The following is an 18,920-nucleotide window of genomic DNA, read 5'->3' as shown; positions in this document are numbered from 1 at the left end:
GTGCATAAATATTTGCCTCTAAGTCATATATATATATATATATATATTTACAGAATTCTCAGACTGGGAATTACTGAAGTAAAAATATGCATGCCTATTTTTCAAGTTTTTAATACATGTTGCCAATTTTTTGGACAAAGGTTGTACCAGGGTACATTCCCTATAGAAGTTCAAGGAAATGACTGTATTTAATAGCCAACTCCATTTATCACTAAAATAAATACCACCACCACCACCAATTTAGTAGGCAAAATTTTACATCATTTTAATTTGTATTTCTTTCATAATTCATGAGGCTGCTCCTTTTCTTTTTTTTTTTTTTAACGTTTGTTTTTTATTTTTGAGACAGAGAGAGACAAAGCATGAATGGGGGAGGGTCAGAGAGAGGGAGACACAGAATCTGAAACAGGCTCTGGGCTCTGAGCTGTCAGCACAGAGCCCGACGTGGGGTTTGAACTCACGGACCGCGAGATCATGACCTGAGCCGAAGTCGACCGCTTGACTGAGCCACCCAGGTGCCCCGAGGCTACTCCTTTTCTATCTGTATTTCTTCTTTAATGAATTGCTCGTGCATATCTCGGCCCCAAACAAAATGTTTTCTAAGGGCTATTTATTAAGTCTTAATACTTTAGAGTATTATTATTTTGTCATGTATGTTTTTGCTTTGTTGGAAACTCCGTTTATGGTCATTTTTGACTTGTGAGAGAAGTTTTCACATTTTTTGAAGTTTATTTATTTTGAGAGAGAGAGCAAGAGCGTGTGCATGAACTGGGGAGGGGCAGAGAGAGAGAGAGGGGGAGAGAGAGAGAATCTCAAGCAGGCTCCATGCTGCCAGTGTGGAGCCCAACGCGGGGCTCAAACTCACGAATCATGAAATCACGACCTGAGCCAAAATCAAGAGTCAGATGCTTAACTGACAGAGCCACCCAGGCGCTCCAGAAGTTTTCATGTTTTGTAGTCAAATACATATTTCTTTTGTGAGTTCCTTAAAATTTTATTTTCAAATTATTTTTAAAGTGTACAAATCAGTGGTTTTTAGTCTATTCCCAAAGTTGTGCGACGATCACCACTATCTAATTGCAGAACATCTCATCACCCCCCAAAGCAATCTTGTTCTCATCACCAGTTACTTCTCATTCTCTCCTTGTGTATCTTCTGTCCCTGTAGATCTGCCTATTCTGGGCATTTTACATAAATGGAATCAAACAATATACGGCCTTTTGCATCTGGTTTCTTTCATTGTGCATAATAATTTCAAGTTCCCAAGGTTAATGTCAGTCTTTGTTTTTTGTCTCCTCCTGACCACATTTGGTTTTGCTACATCCTTTGTCCTTTTTGAGAAGCCATAGGAACTTAAGATTTATTTGGTTATAGCACACCCTAACCCACTGGCTTCAGTTAATTTGCTAGTCAGCTTCTAGTAAACATGATTGATATTAATTTGAAAAAGAAAAGATTTACTGTTTTTTTTTTTAGATTTTTTTTTGAGAGAGACAGAGACAGAACATGAGCAGGAGACAGGCAGTGAGAGAGGGAGACACAGAATCCAAAGCAGGCTCCAGGCTCTGATCTGTCAGCACAGAGCCAGACATGGGGCTCAAACTCACGGACCGCAAGGTCATGACCTGAGCCAAAGTTGGCTCTTAACCGACTAGACGCCACTATGAGTTTTAATTCAAGTTCTAATAGTTATAATTCTGTGACCTTGGCATTTTTCCTTAGAATTTTTATTATGCATTACTTTTGTAGATTTGTAACCAAATGAGCATGGAAAATGTTATATCTTGTTTTTCTCCCAAGTTAACCTTGTACCACAAGCATTTTCCATGTTACTGCATAGCTTTGAAAGCGATGTAATATGTGATTCAAAATGAGCATCAGGTAACAGAGTTTAGAATTCCTTACTGTTGAACCTTTCATCCACGTCCATATTTTAGCCAATAATAACAATGCTATGATCAACTCAATTATGCCTAAAATGTGCTTTATATTAGCTCAAAGTGTATAAAAACACTTATTTGTAAGTTTATTTATTTATTTTGAGAGAACAAGTGAGTGAGAGCAAGGGAGGGGCAGAGAGAAGGAGAGTCAGAATCCTAAGCAGGCTCCATGCTGTCAGCGAGGAGGAGCCCCACAGGGGGCTCGAACTCATGAACTGGGAGATCATGACCTGAGCCAAGATCAAGAGTTGGATACTTAATGCACTGAAGTCACAGCAGGCGCCCCTGTACAAATACTTTTAAGGATACATATGGTCAAAATGCTTTCTAAAATTATTATACTGATTTACATTTTCACTGACAATGTATAAAATTTCCTACATTTGCCCACATTGTTTATTAACATTCAAAATAAGTCACTGCTGATCCAGTAAAAAAAATGGCTTCTCACTATTGTTTGAATGTACATGCCACATTTGTGAGGCCCAACAGTTTCTCACATGTATATGAATTTACTGCATTTCTTTGGTGGGTTGTCTGAGTTCTTGAATTCATAAATCTTCTTCAATTTATATAATAAAGATATAATAAAGACACTGTTCCTTGGTCTGTTATAAAAATCTGATTACGACTTTTTAAATGACACCAGAACTTTCCAGATGCTATCAAATCTGCCCATCGTTCCTACCATGATTATTCTGACTTCTAGGCTTAGGAGAGGTTATTAAGCCTTCAAACTGTTAAGAAAAATTAATTCCCAAAGCCATTTTTATGGTTTTAATATTGGTATTTCACTTCCCTATCCACCCTGAATTTAGTTTTGTTTGTGGTGAAAATACAAATTAAAAGATTCTCTAAATTTTACCAATTGTCTAATGGCAGTCACTCCTTCTAATACTTGGCAACAAAAATTCCACTGGTCACTTACGATTTTTTAAGTAGAATATTTGAAATTATGTATATAAACTATCACATTGATGCTTTTGTAATTTTTTTAAAATTTTAAGTGGGCTTCATGCCTAGCACAGAGCCCAGTGTGGGGCCTGAACTTCGGACCCTGATCAAGACCAGAGCTGGCATCGAGTCAGGTGCTTAACCAACTGAGCTACCCAGGCACCCCAGATGCTTTTGTGACTCTTGGTCCAGCATGCACTATTCGAATTACTGTAGCTTTTTTTAAAATTTATTTTGAGAGAGAGCGCGAGTGGGGGAGGGGCATAGAAAGAGAGTGAGAGACAGAGAGAGAGAGAGAGAGAGAGAGAGAGAGAGAGAATCCCAAGCAGGATCCACACTGTCAGCGCAGAGCCTGATGTGGGGCTCAAACTCACAGATCTTGAGATCATGACCTGAGCTGAAGTCAAGAGTTGGATGCTTAAACGACTGAGCCACCCAGGGGCCCCATACTTACTGTAGCTTTTCAGTGTTTTGAATTTTAGTGAAGATGGGCCTTTTCATCATTTTTCTTTAAAGTATTTTAATTTCCAGGACACCTGGGTGGCTCAGTCAGTTCAACGTCCAACTCTTGATTTTGGCGCAGGTCATGATTATATAATCTTATATAATTATGTAATTATAATATATTTATATTTTATATAAATATGCTGATATTATGAATAGGATCTTTTTCACTATATTTTCTACTTTATAAATATTCAGGAAAGCTCTTTTTGTATATTTATCTGTAACAATTCAGCTTACTGGACTCTGTTTTTAATGGATTTTCAGGCCTTTGGGTTTTCATTTTACAAGGTGTATCACCTTCTGCCAAAATAAAACTTGTGACTATCAATTTTCTCATCTTTATACCTTTTATTTGTTTGATAAATTTATGTATTACTGTTTTGGCTAGAACTCACAGAATAATGTCCAAGATAAGTGGGGACAGCTTTTTTGCTTTGTTGCTGATTTTAAAGGGAAGCATTTAATACCTCACTACAGGACTGGTTATAGTTGGTCTGGAACAGATAGGTTTTGGCATCCTGGACAAACACTCTCACTTCCTTTTTAGAAATTTAAGAATTCATTGTGAATATATGCAGTATAGAAAATTTAAAAAAGAACATTCTTCAACTACTTTTAGTGTTGTTACTCTGTGACTCACATTTCTAGTTAGGAAATATGATTTGCAAACCTCATATGTATGATGGTTTATTTCATATTACTGTCTGCATAACACAGATAATTTGACTTATTGTGAAATATGGATTTTTTAACCTATTCAAAGTAACCCAATACGAGTTCTACTCCGTAGGCACACTTTCAGAAGTGAGTTTTGTTTTCAATTGCAGTAGCTTTCCCTAGCTTGTATTTTCTGGTACTCTCTTCCTTTTTGTTACTTGGCTTTCATTTTGTAGTTTTATGATTATGATGAAGATCAACATAGTTTGGAAGCTGACGGGACAGTGATAAGCTAAATAAGAGGTATGCTTGTAAGCACGTAAAATTGGTCGAGAGCGAATGTCAGGAGAAATAAGGAGAAGTCAACAGCCGGTACGTGCAGGGCAGTAAAGAGAACCACTAGGACAATGAAGATCTTTTTCATCATTCCTGCATTGCTTCATAGCGTTACAATGCACTCCATGGCCTATTTGGGAACATTTCTCCCAGAGGATGAAAGTGAGGTGATCGTGATGTTCCTATTTTAAACAAAACCTAGCGTTTGGCGTCTTTTTCCCCCAGAAGTTTCGGGAAGTCTTTATCCCGGCAGAAGTATGGTGATGGAGTTAGCGGGGACTGAGGAGCAGGTCCGCTCTGCCTTGGGCAGCATCAATTCTTTTTTTGCAAGTGAGACCAGGAGCACAGTTTTGGGGACCTTCTCCCATTTGCACTTTTCCTTTCCTTTCTCTGTCCTGCTATTCCTGTCTCCTTTCTCCCAAAGCAGTGAGTTGTGGAATTCTGACCCAGAAGTGGGCTCTCTGTTAATCTTCCGGTTCTTGCATTTCTTATTCCAGCTGCGAGAAGAAAGGGGAGCGCTTTGTTTTGTGAACCATGACCATTATACTTTCTTCCTCTGTCCACTAAGTTGATTGCCTACAGCTTTACAAGTTCTGGGAAAGGAATTAGCCAGGCTGCCCTCTGAGCCGGGACAGCATTCTGTATGGAGGGTAGTATGTCCAGTGCTTACCTGCTGATTAAATAAAAGGAAACCTTTACTGTTACACATACTGTAAAGAAGAAAGAGCTAGAAGGAAGGGGTCTCCTTCATTGGGATTTCTTGGTACACTGCTTGTGATCCTGTACTGTGCCAATAGCACAGATGAAAGATCATGACCCTCTTCATTATTTCCTGGACAGCTCACAAAATGGCACTATCCAGCAAAATATTATTTCATAGCAAAATATATTTTAATTGGAAAATCACTTGAAGTAACGGAATAAAAATGTGTAGCAGGAACTTTCCCAACAGACAGCAGAGTATGTACAGTTTGTGAGCGGAGCAGCATGTATTTAATATATTTTTATATAGAAAATACAAGCATATTTAAAAATGGAAACATGTAACAAAGTATGTCACAACGAATAACAAAATATAACACAAAATAAAAAGGTAAACCCAAAATAACAAGTTTACTAAACAAAACAAGACCCAGCACCGTGTTGGAATTTCTTTGCGTAAGTTCCAGGATGCCCAGGACTCCCAGGAAGAGATGATCCTGCTTTTAGGAGAGCTGGTTGGTTGTGCAGTGGTTAAAACCCAGTCCTCCTTTTCCTGGAACAAAAAAACAAAGAGATTCAACAGAAAAACTGAAGACGTTAAGAGCTTAGGGGCTGATGACAACAGCATTGAAAGTCTCAGATGCCTGGGCATTATCTGTGACATGGTTTGTAGGGATGGGGGTCATTCCTTGAGAACAGGTGCTACCTTATGAAAAGATCTGAGAATCAACAGAACCCGGGTTTTGATCCCGTCCCTCTCACCAATTCCCTGTCTGATAATCCTCTTATCTCTAAAATGATGAGTTTGGACTTTGTGAACCTGGAAGTCTCTTAAGCATTAACAGTTGATGGTTTTTGTTTACGGCATTTACTTAGGGTCAATTTTCTGAAGATGCTCATAGAGATCAGAGGAAACCCAGTCTCTTTCTTAAGGATGGAACGAACTGGAAATGATACAGGGTCTGCCTTATTCATCAGCAGAGGAGGTTAGAGGCTGAGGGATTTAATGGTTGCCATGGGGTGCTTCTCCCCCAGCTGTCACTGATGGCAGGAAGGCGCTCCATCCGTGAAGAAGCGTCTACTGAGCACCAGTTTTTGTGCCTGTACCAAGTCCGAGGGATACAATCTTCAAGGCACTCAGTCTTGTGGGAGAGAAGAAAATAAAAAATTGCTTGGAAATATTTACTGTTTTGATTTCTCAGAAAAGCTTTCTCTTCTCCCCATTTCAGGGAATCATACTCCACCTTTCTTTCTTCCAGGAACTGCCAGCCGCCTCTCCCCTTCACCCATAAGTAAGGTAGAGATTTTGACAAAATGACCCTTCAAGTTAGTATAACAGAACTCAACCTAGGGCCGCAGTTCACTGACCCCGTTTAACAATCCAGAAGAACTGACTACTGCAGATCGATTGAAGGGCCCACGAGGGGTCAGTGCCTTATTTGTGTGGATACCGTGGGATGACATGTGAAATGTGGAAGCTATAAGCAGGGCTGTCCCTCCACCTGAACTGAGCAGCAGAGAAAACCCCACTGCAGCAAAAGACAGGATGGAACAGACGCTGGAGAGAGGAGGGGAGACGAGAGGCGGACAGGCTTTAGGTGGCTTTCAAGTCCTCAGTCTGGTCCTCCTGATGCTCAGCCACCTCATGTCTTTGGGTGCAAGGTCCTTCTAGCCTGAGGACACATTCCTTTCTTTAGTGAAGCTAGTTAGAGTTGCAATAAGAGAGTCCCGACTGTTACACATCTCTTAGAATAACTGATCACAGTACAAGGAGGCAGGGACTTGCCCCATTTTCTGGGTTGAAGATGAACCTCTCCTCGTATGTGGGATATGCCTCTTAACTCATTTTGCTGAATATATACATCTGGATTCCTTCATTAAACTTTTGCTTTAAAAAAATCGAGATTTTGTTCTCTTTATTAATCATTTTCTTCACATAAGCTAATAATTATCCTTCCCCTAGTTGAGAAAGAGATCCTCTGGAGTATTTTGATGTTAGGGAACCACACAAACTCTGGGTTTCCTTTTCTTATCTAGAAGATGAAGGAGTTGAAATAGAAAGTATAAAATTATAAGAATTTTATAAATACTTCCTGTTCCTTTTTGAGTCACTGTCATTCTTAGTCCTTTTATCTTTTCTTTTCTCTCTCTCTCTCTTCTTTTCCTTTTTCCCCCCAGAAATCCATTGCAGTTTGACTCTCGTTTTTTAAAATTCTTTCAACTCTGCTCTCACGTAAAACCATCATTTTTATCTTGGAAGTTTCTACATATCCATATATAATCCAAATTTGCTCTTTGGAGTTTATGTTTTCTCTCTGCAGAGATGGCATACACTTGATAGGAAGAAATTCATTGGCCCAGGGCTGATTTTTTTTTTTTGTTGTTGTTGTTGTTAATAAAGTGTGTACTTAAATAGGTTTTTGCCTTTGCAAGCTGAATTGTATTCTAATCACAACGAAATTTAAAAAAATGGGAAAATTAGAGATGATTTCAGTTAGCTGAATTTCCCACTTTTTAAAGAGAATGTGAAAATATCCATTTATTTTTCATGATTACTTTAAGACAGAAGTAAACGTACATAATACAAATCTAAGTGATGTAATACAATGACACGTACTGAAAACCTTAAAATAGAGCTGTTAATATTCCAACATTGCAACATTTGTGAGGACGATGTTACAATATTGAAAATATTTTATCCATGGTATGATGTAGTACGTCTGACATTTCCTGAAGTTTAAAAAAGTTTAAACCTTGAGGAAGAAAAACAAAGCTAGAGGCATCATGCTCTTGCATTTCAAACTATATTACAAAGTTTAGTAATCAAAACAATATGGTATTGCCATAATATCAGACATGGAGATCAGAAAGACAGAAAAAAGAGCCCAGAAATAAACCTTTGCATGTATGGTCAATTAATTTATGACAAAGGAGCCAAGGATATACAACAGACTCTTCAACAAATGGTGCTGGGAAAAATGGACAGCCACATGCCAAAGAATGAAATTGGACCACTTTCTTATACCAAACATAAAAATTAACTCAAAATGGATTAAAGATTTGAATATAAGAGCTGAAACCATAAGACTCCTAGAAGAAAACATAGAACTTGGTGATGATTTTTGGGGGGGATTTGACAGCAAAAGCAAAGTCAAGAAAAGCAAAAATCAGCAAGTGGGACTACATCAAACTAAAAATTTCTTCACAGCAAATGAAACTATCAACAAACAAAATGAAAAGGCCACCTACTGAATGGGATTATATATCTGATAAGACGTCACCATCCAAAATATATAAAGAGCTTATACAACCCAATAACAAAACAAACAAACAAACGAAACAAAATAAAAACAAACCCCAAACAATTTGATTAAAAAACAGGCAGAGGATATGAATACACATTTTCCCAAAGAAGACATATAGCAGGCCAATAGGTACATGAAAAGTGCTCAACATCATCAGCCATCAGGGAAATGCTAATCAAAACCACAGTGAGATATCACCTCACACCAGGGAGAATGGCTATTATCAGAAAGACAAGAAATAACAAGTTTCGGCAAGAATGTGGAGAAAAGGGAACATTTGTGCGTTGTCGGTAGGAATGCAAATTGCATACTATGCAAACAGCATGGAGGCGCCTCAAAAAAGAAAAAAAAATTAAAAACAAAACTGCCATACAATCCAGTAATTCTACTTGTACTTCTGGGTATTTCTCTGAAGAAAATGAAAATACGAACTTGAAAAGATGTAGGTACCATGTTCACTGCAGCATTATTTATAATAGCTAAGATATGAAAACAACCTAAGTGTCTATTAATTGATAAATGGATAAAGAAAATGTGACACACACACACACACACACACACACACACACACACACTGAAATACTATTCAGCTACGAAAGAATGAAATCTTGCCATTTACAACAACATGGATGGCCCCTGAGGACTTTATGCTAAGTGAGATAAGTTGGACAGAGAAAGACAAATACCATATGGTCTCACTAATATAAATAACATCCAAAAAAATCCCTTACAGATACAGAAAACGGATTGGTGGTTGCCAGAGGCAGGGGGTGGGGGTGAAATGGATGAACGGAGTCAAAAGGTACAAACTTCTAGTTATAAAATAAATAAGCCGTGGGGATGTGACATACAACATGGTGACTACAGTTAAAAACACTGTATTGCATATTTGAAAATTGCTAAGACAGCAAATCTTAAAAGTTCTTACCATGAGAAAAAAATTTTGTAATTATATATGGTGATGGATGCTAACTAGATCTACTGTGGTAATCATTTTATAATATATATACAAATATCAAATCATTATATCGTATACCTGAAACTAATATAATGTATGTCAATTATTCTTCAATAAAAAAGTTTACATTATTTTAAACTATTTTTTCCTTAGACTTAATTTTGTGATAATCTTTTCTCAACTAACATACTTACTGGTTAGAAATGAGAAACCAATTGACAGATGTATTTTTACACTAAAATTTTTTAGTCAATTAAATACTGAATGTATATATGTGTGTATATATATATATACACACACACACTAAAAATATGAAACAGGAGTTTTGATTTTATTTAAAAAAAAATTTTTTTTTAACATTTATTTATTTTTGAGACAGAGAGAGACAGAGCATGAACAGGGGAGGGGCAGAGAGAGAGGGAGACACAGAATCTGAAACAGGCTCCAGGCTCTGAGCTGTCAGCACAGAGCCCGACGCGGGGCTCGAACTCACGGACCGTGAGATCATGACCCGAGCCGAAGTCGGACGCTTAACCGACCAAGCCACCCAGGCGCCCCAGGAGTTTTGATTTTAAAAATAAACATTTCTTATCAATTTCAATAGTATTTTTTATAATCAGGAATGCAAATGAACATCATTAAAATGTACTGTTTATTATTTATTTTACAACCTTACATATGAAGGATGCAATCTTCTGTTCATGAAGGCAGTTAATTTATTTGTTTAATGAAACCTTTTTTCTTTTGTTTGGAAAACTATGGAATGTTGCATGAATTTGCATGCAATCCTTTTAGAGGACGCCATGCTAACTTTCTCTGTAGTGTTCCGATTTTGACTTTATGCACTGCCAAAGGTGAGCACAAACAAGATTATTTATTTGTGAGATACCCTTTTGTCAATCCTTAACTAACATTTCTTTGTGTGGCTTTAGTTCAAATTTAAAGAGTACCTGAAAGCGGATATTTTTGGAAAATAAAAGCTTCTACTTAAACTGGAGATACGTTCTGGCTTTTGGGACACACTTAACTTGAATTTTGATCTCTTTGTGTTATAGTTAAACATTTGTTTCTTCTAATGGTCTTACCTGGAGCAGTCATGTCCTGTCCAAGCTGAGAGACAATGACATCGGTTCGGTCTTATGCATTTTCCACCATTTAAGCAGGGAGACTGGCAAACAGCTGGGATGAAAAATTCATGCATTTATTTAATTAATATTTAGCAGGTTGGAAAACATCCATGAAGAGGTGTAGAATAAGATCTGATGCTGCTTTCCACTCCAGCCACTCCCATTCCTCACTGACCGTTTGTATTACACATTCCTGCCACTCTGTTTGACCTTGGATCTCATGTGAACTACCCACCATCCCTCCCTTTCCCTTCCAAGCTAGTCAAGTTGCAAATGTAAGTCCCAGGTTAAGTCCTGCCTGTGTATTGAAACCTCTGCTGATGACATTAAATCCACTGATTTTTCTCAGCAATTCTTTTTATTTATGCAACCGATGTGATGTATACCATTTTGAAGTGCAAATTTTTCAAGTGCAACTATTGCAAGTGTTACTTTCTGCCATTTTCCATACTGCTGCCAAAATCACTTTTCTAAAAGAAAATCCGATCGTATGAGTTTCCTGCTTAAAACCCTTCAGTGTCTTCTGTTGCTCTTAAGACCTAATCCAGCATCTTGAACTTGGCACCCATTGCATTTTTCTACTCTGGCTCTGTCCATCTTTACAGCTTCATTTCCAGCCACACCCCTACATTCCCTCTACCGCTTCAGTCCTGCTATGGTGAACACACCTGTGTTACGCTTCCACACTTTTGACTAGAATGATCTTTTGGTGACTACTCTCGCTTTTCTGATTCTATGCTTGCGAAGACTTCTGAATGTCTTTACTTGGTTAGTGTACCTATGTTCACTGTTGGCAGAGCCCCTTTTAGAGACTTCAGTTAGCTAGAATTATCTACTTAGAGGCCATTCTGCATCTTTTCTCCTGTTTCATACACTGCTGTCTGCTTAGTATGTAGGGAGTGTAAGCACATGCCAAGATAGCTGCTGCGAGGTTAACAAGAAAGGAACACTATATGATGCAGCATCATTAGGGAGCTTATTCTAGTTAGGGAGCCAAGGAGCTAAAAGAAATACAAATAAAGCAGATCAATGGAGCTTTAAACTTCATGGTTCTAACTAACTGTGTAGTATCTACAGAAATGGAATGTTAGAAAATAGATTATTGTGGTATAAAGCAAGTTTGGGGATAAGAGGAAGCTTAAGCAGGGTTTTTGAGGTTGGATAAGCGTTGAAGAGGTAAGGGAAAGAGGGAGACTGTGAGTTTGTGCTGAGAGATGCGGGGAGAAGGGACTGACTATTCGGGGGTAATGAAGAAGCCATCACTGTGGGGGATGGTATGGGATTGGTAGGATGGGAACTGAGTTTTATCAGGTGCGCTGAAGCCAATTTAGGCAGAACCTTGGAGGTTAGAAGAATTTGGGCTGAAAAATTTGGGCTGGATATGGAGACAATAGGGAACCATGTTAGGTTCCTAAATAGGGCAAAAAGATAGGCCCAAAGTGGTACATAGTGATGTCTATCTGGGAAATGGAGACAGAAAGATTAATCAATAGACTCTGACAGTGATTCAAACAAGAGATCTTTTGCTAGCTGGTGACAGCGAGGACAGAGGAGGATGTAGGAGATACTGTGCAGAAAGAAACAGAAAGGGGCTGATACTGGTGATCGCAGAGGAAGGAGCAGGAGACTCAAGGATGCCTCCATCTCGAAGAGCGGTGCCCCCGCTGCAGAGTAAGATGCCTGGAAAAGGGCCAGACTCGTCTGCATGTGACTTCAATTTGAAAAATGCAGATAAAACATCACAGCTGACTTATTAGAAACAAACACTATATAGATTGCATTTAGAGTTTCAAACAAAAGCTTCACATTTGGCTTCCTCTGGTAGGTTTTTCCTTTCCTACATTCATGGGTGGCTGGCTTGAGTCACATTGAGGGTGACTACACGTGTGATTTTTGCCTGTGACAGTATGTTTCACTCCCATTCCCTTGGTTTACTTATTAATAGTACCCCTTTCACTCAAAAAATGCCCTAGTGTGAAAGCTAAATTACATGGTCACCGAGCCTTAGAGTTCATGCCAAACCCTGGTGCCAATATGCCTGTTCTATTTGATGTTTTACCCACCAGAGAGGTGGTATAAATACTGCTTTCACGAGGGATGGTAGAGTGTTAGACATAATACAAATAAATACAGCAAGTTCTGTTCTTTTAACAGTTGCCTAAAGATTTCAGACTTTAAAAACCTGTCATTTATTTATTTATTTTTTTAAAAACTTAATGTTTAATGAGAGACAGAGAGAGACAGAGCATGAGCAGAGGAGGGGCAGAGAGAGAGAGAGAGAGAGAGAGAGAGAGAGAGAGAGAGAGAGAGAGAGACACGGAATCCAAAGCAGTCTCCAGGCTCTGAGCTGTCAGCACAGAGCCCGACTCGGGGCTTGAAACCACAGACCGTGAGATCATGACCTGAGCCGAAGCTGGATGCTTCACGGACTGAGCCACCCAGGCGCCCCAAAACCTGTCGTTTCAAGCAGATTCATTTATTCGAAATGAGAAACTGGTCATATGCAGGCACTTATGCTAGGTAGCAGACATACAAAGATCATGAAGAAGCATCCCTGCCCTCAAGTGGCATATAATCTAGTAGGAGCAAGGACAGATCGATAATCAGTTAAGACCTCAAAGTACAGAAGAGTAAATGTTTGAGACAGGCAAAGGTTAAGGGGACAAGATTTGTCACCAATCCATGAACAACAGTTTGTTACTGTTGTCCACGAAGGAACCATCTCTTTGGGGAGATTTCCACTTAAATGGTTTTTATTCAGGGTCGTGTTCTTTCTAGTTACCACAAATACAGTAATTTAGTTTCACAGAGTTTAAAATAAATATTCTTCTGAACCTCCGCATGCTTTCTCAATATTCTGCAAACAGAGCAGATGACGTGAAGAAGGCAGGCGGCTGAGCTGACTTAGAAGCTCTTCTTTGGTTCACGACCCTGACAGGTGCCTACGAAGCAGCCGTAGAGTTCAGCATTGAGACTATCATTCAAGACACCATCTTGGGGGATTTGTGAAAAACCTTGGCATCCTTTTGTTTCACTGCCACCTCTGAATCTGAGTCATACTCATCAATGTTCTCCAGGGCCTCATGGAGCCAAGTCACCAAGAAAACAAACTCAGAGAGAAGACCTACCTGTATGACAGCGGGACCCCGTCCAGCCAGGTGGGCAATCACACTGATAAGGGGCCACACAGCGACCACCGTTCAGACAGGGGAGGATGCATATTGCTAGAAAGGAGATCGACAGGGATTAAATCAAAACACACACACTCAGACATACGTTCAAGTGTTCACAAAACGTTTTCCGGGAGGAGTAAAACCTTGAATGACCCACTAGATAGTCTCCCCAGATGTGTTCTGTTTATTAATCAGTATCACTGGAAAAACACAATCAGGAAAGTAAGGCTGGACCTTTAGCCTAATGAAATGACTCTAGTGCCAAATGTACTCTTTTAGAGAGGATACACCGTGATCGATGTCCGCTAAGTGCTGTGCTTTCTCTTCACAGGATAAGCAGAATGTTCTCCCGTTATTATTGTTTCAAATTTCCTTTTCAAATTACATAAAGTGCTCAAGAAGTTTGGCCATCTCGAGGCTCTCTTATTGTCTCGAATTAAATCTAAGAACGGGTCAGATGGGCTCTCTGTAGGCCGGTGTTGGCAACACATTAGTAGCGATGGAACAGCTCATCCTTTATTTCCTTGAAGCAAAGGCCTGATGGGGACTGAGTGAGGCCTCTCCTACGCTGTCCCCAGTGATCATTCTTCCTAGAAATTACTGAGCTCTTTAAAAGGGAATAGTCTGTTTAGAAGGAGTGAGGCTGTCTATTGGCTTGCTACTCAAAGCACAGTTCTCCAGCCAATAGCATTACCGAGGAGTTGGCTACAAAATGCAGAATCGCAGGTCCCAACCCAGAACTACTGAATCAGAATCTGCATTTCACATCTCCTAGGTGGTGCGTATGCACCTTAAAGCTTGGGGAACCCTGGTCTAATGCAGTAGCACAGGCACGTGCTCTGTGAACCAAGCGAGGCCTGCTGTCAGGGTCCCCCAGGGTAAATGTTTCCCCGGTCTTTGGACGCTTAGCATTAAAGCAGGTCAAGTTTGGGAGCTCTAAATGAGAAAGAATGATAGCAGAGCAGAGGGAGGAAAAACATGATTCTTCTTCTTTCTTACTCAGTGTGAGAACACTTGCTTTGGTGAGTTGTTGGCCTAAATTTATTTCCATTGTATATTTTTTTTCTTTCTAGATTAGTTGAAATAGTTACACTCAAAACAGTTTTAGAATCTCTTATGACATGTCTGGCCTTCAAAAAATGATAAAACTGATAGAGGCCAAGAGCCATCACATGAATGACCCTGGATGTGATTTCCATATACCCCTCCCAATGAAACAGGCAATAATTTTTCCCCACATATATTTTTTAAGATATTAAAACAGAGAATAGTTTAGACATTGAAATGTTTTTCAAAATCACTTATTCCCTTTCTCCCGCAAGTTCAAATTCAAACTTACAAGGATCAAAATTCTGTATTAATTTACTAAGCGTTGTGTAGACACAGGAGTGACCGCTTCCCCTATTTTTTTTTTTAAGTTGGGAAGAACCACCCCTAATGAAAAAGAGTGAATGGTGGGTTGCAAATACGACACACAAAGTACAATGTTATGCAATGCTGTGAATTTATCCCAACTGCAGCAATGAGAGACACAGTATATAAATTGACTTGAGGTAGGAGAAGATGGGGGCTGGGAAACCCTCTATTATAAACTGCTTCCCAAGAAGATTCTTGGGAATTTGTGACAGGAGGTATGTGTGGAGATGGCTCTTGATAACTGTGTTTTCAAGGTCACTTATATTCCAATTCTTCTGCAACCAATTGACATATTCAGATAGACTCCAGATGCTCTTGTCTGGTCTACCACAGGACCAAATGAGCTCCTTCCACCAGTAAAGCCCACCAAAAGCAAATGAGTTCCTTCCACCAGTAAAGCCAGTTCCTTCCACCAGTAAAGTTTGCCTCCACCAAAGCAAATGAGTTCCTTCCACCAGTAAAGCCAGTTCCTGGTAACTCCCCTGATTTGGCAGCCTCCAGGCAAGGTATCAGGACTCAAAGTAAGATTTAAGGACATAGTATGTAAGGTCTGAGGAGACTCACGTTCTTCACAGAGGCGCCCCATCCAGCCATCTGGACAGGAACAGGCATTTGGACGTTGGCAGATACCTCCATTCTGACATGGGAATCGACAGACAGCTGGAAAAGAAGCAGGATGGGTCACAAATCTAGGGAATTACAGAAGAGTGTCTGTCAGAAGATAGGATTCCTTATTTATATTTCCTTGAGTCAAGTTTTACAGAAGAGAAACAAAACTGAATCTCAAGATTCAGCGAGGGTTAACGTGAGGGTTTTGAGAAAGAGGCATACACAAGCTTGGGTAGTTCTGGGAATATGGCTTCCAAAATTTAATAACCTGGGGGTTCAGAGCAGAAGGGGACAAGGTGGTTTAGACCAAAGATAATCTCTTTTGGTCTGCCCCAGGGGAAATGCCTCTTCCAGAAGATGTGAAAATGCCCTTCTGAAGGTGCCCTTTGATGGCCAATAGCTCTTTGGTGCTGCCTCTTTAAGACACTCAGTGTCTTAAAACAAACAAGTGAAGACACAAACAAGCAAGCAAAGCAAACACACAACTCTCATTTGCCTTCTGGTTTTAAGGGAAACTTGGGCTATTCTTTGAGGATGTCACCTCCTCAGCTGCCCTCTCACGAGGAAGAGGTTGTACCTTCTCTTACATCTCGCCTGTAAGTGATCTCATTTCTCACTGCTGCTGTCAGACAATCTCCTTCCAGCTCTTGCACTTGCCCTTGCCTCTTTTGAGGCCATTCATTCATGGATTTCCTCAATTCTCCCACCCTCCCAGGTCATTAAAGACTTTGGCCTTTTCACCCCAAATCCAAATCCAACCATTGTTCACGCGGCTGTGTGAACAATCCATTCAACAATTAGATTATTCTTTTAGTTCCTGGGTTAATGTCTGTCATGTTCACTAGCATAGCTCCTGACTTTCAGTAGAATGGAACAATCACTATGATTTGTAAAACAAAACAAAACAAAACAAATCTGTTTTACTAGAAAAGTATAAGTTTTAGGACATACCAGGCTGCCTCATTGTCTATTTCTTTCAATTTTGTAGAATTTTAAGCACAGAACCTTCTTCCCCCAAGGGAGATTTTATTGAGTGCACATACACAATTCATCCTTGGGTTTGCCAATTCAGTGCACCAAATTAAGAGACAGCAGTGCTCACATGAACTCAGAGTGCTTGTCACCAGCCCCCAGCGTGGCCAGGGAGACCATGGGGTGGGCTCAGATTCCCTGGGGCTGACTGGTACCTCTTCCCTCTGAATCTGCCCACTGGGTGGGCTATCCTGTCCCCAGCGGGGCTAGGGGTCTACCCAGGATGCGAGTGTGGAACTGGAATCTGCTGAAATACCTGAGCATCCGAGAGGTGTCCTCGTGGCTCAGACATGACACAGTTCCCCCTAGCAGCTGGAGAACACTCCAAGAGAGCACAAGCACTTCCCTGAGGAGCCATGATTGACTCAGGAAGGGGCAGTGTGGTGGGCCAGAGTTTTGTGTGAAAGCTTTTAAAACTCAAACCCAGAATGTTAAGGAAAATGACACAAATGTCAAGGGAAACGTATTTATTTTTAAAAATTTTTTCTTAATGTTTATTTTTGAGAGAGTAAAAGGGAGACAGAGTGCGAGTGGGGTAGGGGCAGAGAGAGAGGGAGACACAGAATCCAAAACAGCTCCAGACTCTGAGCTGTCAGCACAGAGCCTGATGCGGGGCTCGAACCCACAAACTGTGATATCATGACCTGAGCTGAAGTCAGATGCTCAACCAACTGAGCCACACAGGTGCCCCAAGAGAAAATTTAAAGCCAAGGAAAAAGAACAGAGCAGGCATCCTAGCTGTTGGCCTCCCCAGACTTCCATATACATTTCTCTACAGTTTCAATGAGAAATAACCATCCAAATATTGCCTTACCTCTGCAAACAGGAGGTGATGTCCAGGTTCCATTCTCTAGGCAAACACTCCTTAGGGGACCTTCCAACATGTATCCACTGTAGCAGGAGTAGGTGATCATGTCCCCATACTGATAACGCACGCCTCGAGTGATGGCATTTTCTACAAAAGTTGGTGGACCGCAAGATATTTCTACAGGAATACAAAAGCACAATTGAGCCTGTGCTACTAACCCAGCCAGCAGATGAGAGAGAACACAGTCTCATCTCAAAGACTGAATTAATTTCAAGAGCAAAGATCAAATAGCACCAGAGAGGTGGCTTCCAAGAGAACTTCAATGCAGGATGTTTATCAAATTACAAGAGGAGAAGCATGGGGACTATTTGTAGTCTATCGTGTTAGAGTAAAGATCATTAATTGCAGTATTGCAGATTCCATCAAGGCTGTTTTTTTATTAGTGTCTAGAGTAGCAAATGACATGCAGTGGGCTCTTGATAACAAATTTGAAAAATGAGTAAATGAATGAATATTGTCTCTAGCCTCTAGAGACTCAATTTACACACTTTGATGAGGTTTACAACATTCAAGGTTTCACATCAGTTTCCTTCTTTTCAAGACTGTAAAGCAGTGACTTGTCACTTATGAAATGTGTGAGAAAGAATGATAATTTTAAAAGTGATGCATACTGTATATTTTTAATTTTTATTATTTTGAGAGAGAGAGAGAGAGAGAGAAAGAGAGAGAATCCCAAGCAAGCCCCACGTTTGGTGAGCAGCCTGATGCGGGGCTCGATCTCACGACTCTGGGATCATGACCTGGGCCAAAATCAAGAGTCGGACGTTCAACTGACTGAGCCGCTCAGGCACCCCCGTACTGTATGTAAATTTCAATAAAAAATCTTGTAACTAATTTTGCTTTAAGAAGCGTTGAGATAACTAGAGTTGTTCTGGGGAGGCTCACAAGACAAGGGTTGAATTAGAGTTGGTGCTCCAATCGATATCCAGTTTGTAGAAGTCTAACTTTTTGGATGACTCTCCCTGAATTGGCTTCTAAAAGGTGACCGTGGACATAATACCATTAAGAACTTGTCAGTGGAAATTAACAATGTGTACGATTTTTCTAAATTTTCTTTTCTTTCTAAGGTGGTTACAGACATTAATTAAACGAATCGGATATCAAATATATATTGATGTAAATACTTAAATCAAATATTTATTGGAAACTGGAAAAGAAATTGATGAAGAAAATGCTGCCCCTTTACTCAGAGTAGTGGGAAGAAGATGGGCAATTTAAGAGACAGCTGTCATAGAGGCTTGGAGACTATACTATGGGAAAATCAAGGTGAACGTCACTAATTATGCCTAGGACTGTCAAGATACAAATCGCAGTGACAGTAGCATTTGGACTAGGC

At 39.9% G+C, this 18,920-nt stretch overlaps 1 protein-coding gene and 1 non-coding gene across 2 annotated transcripts; both read right to left on the bottom strand.

Moving 5' to 3' along the window:
* Positions 1–3,569: 3,569 nt before the first annotated feature.
* On the bottom strand, positions 3,570–17,722 carry LOC125918548 (sushi, von Willebrand factor type A, EGF and pentraxin domain-containing protein 1-like). The gene is made up of 5 exons (XM_049624530.1): positions 17,531–17,722; positions 15,640–15,735; positions 13,615–13,710; positions 10,445–10,538; positions 3,570–5,649 (listed from the first exon to the last, which is right to left on the bottom strand). Exons 1-5 carry the CDS (start codon positions 17,628–17,630, stop codon positions 5,628–5,630), a joined length of 408 nt encoding a protein of 135 aa, XP_049480487.1. The 5' UTR covers positions 17,631–17,722; the 3' UTR covers positions 3,570–5,627.
* LOC125918549 (U6 spliceosomal RNA) lies at positions 10,112–10,221 on the bottom strand. The gene has a single exon (XR_007456470.1). It is a non-coding gene; the product is annotated as a U6 spliceosomal RNA (small nuclear RNA).
* Positions 17,723–18,920: the final 1,198 nt, after the last annotated feature.

The sequence above is a fragment of the Panthera uncia genome, unplaced genomic scaffold (genome assembly GCF_023721935.1).
Source record: "Panthera uncia isolate 11264 unplaced genomic scaffold, Puncia_PCG_1.0 HiC_scaffold_971, whole genome shotgun sequence".
NCBI classification, from domain to species: Eukaryota; Metazoa; Chordata; class Mammalia; order Carnivora; family Felidae; genus Panthera; species Panthera uncia.
The sequence above is the reverse complement of the archived record's forward strand: the minus strand, read 5'-3'. Positions and strand labels throughout refer to the sequence as shown.

Excerpts from the sequence above, each read along its gene's own strand:
- LOC125918548 (XM_049624530.1), bottom strand. The coding sequence starts at position 17,630 with ATGATCACCTACTCCTGCTACAGTGGATACATGTTGGAAGGTCCCCTA. Across the intron at positions 15,736-17,530 it reads ATCACCTCCTGTTTGCAGAG|CTGTCTGTCGATTCCCATGT; the intron begins GTAAGGCAATAT and ends CTTCTTTTCCAG. Across the intron at positions 5,650-10,444 it reads ACAGGACATGACTGCTCCAG|GAAAAGGAGGACTGGGTTTT; the intron begins GTAAGACCATTA and ends TTTTTGTTCCAG.